Source organism: Bidens hawaiensis, unplaced genomic scaffold (assembly GCF_021521415.1).
Source record: "Bidens hawaiensis isolate Kalapana, Puna unplaced genomic scaffold, B.hawaiensis_p1.1 tig00014712_1, whole genome shotgun sequence".
NCBI lineage: Eukaryota > Viridiplantae > Streptophyta > Magnoliopsida > Asterales > Asteraceae > Bidens > Bidens hawaiensis.
The window spans coordinates 150,292-153,531 of record NW_027492287.1 but is presented as its reverse complement, the minus strand read 5'-3'; the positions used below and the strand labels follow the sequence as shown (position 1 = coordinate 153,531).

The 3,240-nt window shown below is 33.5% G+C and overlaps 1 protein-coding gene across 1 annotated transcript; it reads right to left on the bottom strand.

Moving 5' to 3' along the window:
- Positions 1–1,038: 1,038 nt before the first annotated feature.
- Positions 1,039–2,597, bottom strand: LOC143547339 (uncharacterized). The gene is made up of 2 exons (XM_077038790.1): positions 2,430–2,597; positions 1,039–1,563 (listed from the first exon to the last, which is right to left on the bottom strand). Exons 1-2 carry the CDS (start codon positions 2,595–2,597, stop codon positions 1,039–1,041), a joined length of 693 nt encoding a protein of 230 aa, XP_076894905.1.
- Between the last annotated feature and the right edge of the window lie 643 nt (positions 2,598–3,240).

Here is a 3,240-nt window from a genome sequence, read left to right as displayed (position 1 = left end):
CGTGACGAGTAGTTTGTAGAACCAATTAAAACTTGTCACGTGCTCTTAAACTAACCGTAACGAACATGTTCACTAATCATTTACTCATCACGACTAAATAAGTTTCATGCCTTGTAATCAACGCACACGAGTAATTCATAAGTCATTTAGTCGTGATAAGTAGATTGTAAGGTTAAACTAGTCGCGGCGAGTTAACTACTAATAAACTACTCGTGTAGGGAACGTAAACCATGTAAACTAGTCGTCGCGACTAAAGGACTTATGAATTACTCGTAGGCGTTGATTACGAGGCATGAAACTTATTTAGTCGTGACGAGTAAATGATTAGTGAACCTGTTCATTACGGTTAGTTTAAGGGCACGTGGCAAGTTTTAATTGGTTCTACAAACTACTCATGTTATACTTGTCACGACTAGTTTTTAATACATATTTATTAAATTTCTTGTAAATAAAACCTAAAACTTAAAATTTATTTTCATAAATATTTATTTTCGGAATTTTCTCAAATTTAAAACTAGCTTTAGATGCTCCCAACTATGCAAGTCTTTTTAACTTTCCTTTTTTAAATAATAAATATTCATTAAAACAATTCATTGGCTTTATATTTTGGAAAAAGAAAACAACTCTCTCTTAAAAAAGAATATATATCAAAATCTGAGCTCCGTTCATATCTCCACAAAGTGGCGAAGAATTTGTGGCAAAACTGAAGAGGGGCGGCGCTTGCCACCAACACCGCTACCATATCATCAGAAAGAGATGCTATGCGGTGTTTATAAGACCGCATAACTTTATTCCATCTTCTAAAGTAGAAATAAATAACATAATTATAAAAGTCAAAAATAATGTATAAATATGTTATCATGAATTATAAAAAAATCACCTTTATTTATAGAGTTTTTAAATATTATTATGAAATTTACTTTTTAATATCACAACAAACAACATCGATCAATAAACATTAATCACAATCCATCTTGTGCTCATAAAGCTAGAAGTGTATTCAATTTAAAAAAAAAGTTTACATCATATAAAGAGTGTTTACACCTCATTTGCTACCTCACTCACCCTTCCCTTCTTCGGTTCTCCGAACAAGAAATCAAGGTTATAAAACACAGGCACCATCGTCATAGAGCATAGAAACACGAGCAACGGCCCGAATATCCAGAGCACAACCGGAAGCGCCAGATAAAAAAGGCGGTTTCCTATTGCGTTAAGTGAAAAACTTTTCTCTAGAAGCTCGGATACATACGTAGTAGTCACTATTGTAGAATCTTGTGGGCAGTTGATTAAGTAGTTCACTTGGCTTATGAATCTAATTGACAGAGAATGGCACATAAAAGAAAAGAGAAATATAACAAGGAGAGTCACATATTTTAACGCCACCATGAATTCTCCATGTGCCCCGTATATAGCGTCGTTAAGCGGTTTTTTAACACTATAAGTACTGCTGATAACTGCTGCTAAACCAGAACACAAAAGCATTGATGTGGTGGCCATTAAGGTTGATCCCATAATTGTATTTCTAAATGTCTGAACTGCTAAGATGTTTTTCTTGTCATTATCCTGCCAAAAGATAGTAACGAAAGTAGTTTAAGGGTGATGTTTAATATACATGAATATTCTTTTATACGCTATTAGAATCTAAACTGACAACGTACACAACACGATGGAATTAGTAAGTGGTATAGGATTCCGCTAAGATATTCATAATTTAAAGTTTTCTAGGCAATTCGCTACCCCTGCAAGCGAAGGAGTTCGCTTGGGTGACAAACAAGTCCCATAGAGTTTTTTCACCAAACTTAACGCTAACTCTATAGAGTTCGCTTGCCACCCAAGTGAACTTATTGAGTTCACTTGTATGCGTAGCGAGCTTCTTGATGGTAATCTACAACTTCATAAATTGACATGCGTGTTTGTCTTTTCAGAAAAGATAAGACACAATTTCTTGTGGTATTAGTATTCCTTTTAATAGGACACAAACCGCCTTTTCATACCCTCAAATCCCACTTGAAGTTGCCACCATGAACCTGATACCTTTATGGATTCCTGCACGGATATGCACTCAAACGTGTCTACCCACTCCACTAAACATGTTTATAAATGAATTAATCATATTTATATTAATTAAAAATGTTTCTTTTTTTATGTGCTTGATTTTTTGGAATGGCAAACACCCATCCCGTTAACTTTACTACTAAATCCACTTATTAACCGCACCATGGAACACAAACTCTCAACCTCATGAAAAGAAACACGACCATGTACACACCTTGGTAGCCACAAGGGTGTATCATCGAATGAATACCGAAGGTGTCAAATTAAAGTTGTTCAGAAATTACAATAATCACCACAATCATACTGTTAGTTAATTAATATGTGTGTTGGGCAAGCAAACCAGCCATGAAATTAAGTTTAGAGTGGTTACTCACCTTCATAATAGTTGATACCCATAGCCGACGTCCATGGGCATTGGTACCGATAACAGTTGAAAGTGGTTGAGTCCGGACCTTATGCCATAACCAAAGGTGATAGCTGATAGATATCATAAATGATAAGGGTACTAGAATTAGATCAAGATAATATTTCTTGAACTTCATCTTTCTAGCTCCTTACGAATCTCTTTTAAGAATGTTTTCTAGCTTATGGTGTCGCTAGCTACTAGTTATGTCATATATGCTAGTGTGGGTGTGTATTTATAATAGAGGGTGGCGAGGTATATGCATGTCAATAATATTAGTTGATTCTTTGGGAAAGTAACTAAAGTAGAAGTTATATAAATTAATAATGTTAGGAACGAGATATTTTATTAATTTAGCGAGATATTATTATATTAATAAATTATAAATTATTACTTTAAATAGCTGGCTTATATTCGTAAGCAACTCTCAAATTAATGCAATCAACTTTCAAATTTTCCATGTTCATTCACTTTATCTGTTTGAATAAAACAGAAACAATGACCTTTAAAATTCTCTTGTGCATTCACACATTAATGAACTTATCAAGCGGTAACAACTCTTCACAACTTTTTGTTGCAATATGAGAACATAGTGTTATCAACTCTTAAATGCAATTGGGAGATTTAAAGATGAACTCAATATATATTTGAAGCTCACAAAAAAACAAGTGACTATAAATTTATTTTTTACTAGACAATCCTAGAATTTTGGAATAGTTTAGTAATTATTAATTTATAGTTTCTGTGAACCAATATATTTGCATTGGGATTTTAAAAAATTA

Bases quoted from the DNA above. Each gene is read 5' to 3' on its own strand.
- LOC143547339 (XM_077038790.1), bottom strand. From the start codon at position 2,597: ATGAAGTTCAAGAAATATTATCTTGATCTAATTCTAGTACCCTTATCA. The intron at 1,564-2,429 runs GTGAGTAACCAC...ATCTTTTGGCAG, and splicing joins GGGTATCAACTATTATGAAG to GATAATGACAAGAAAAACAT.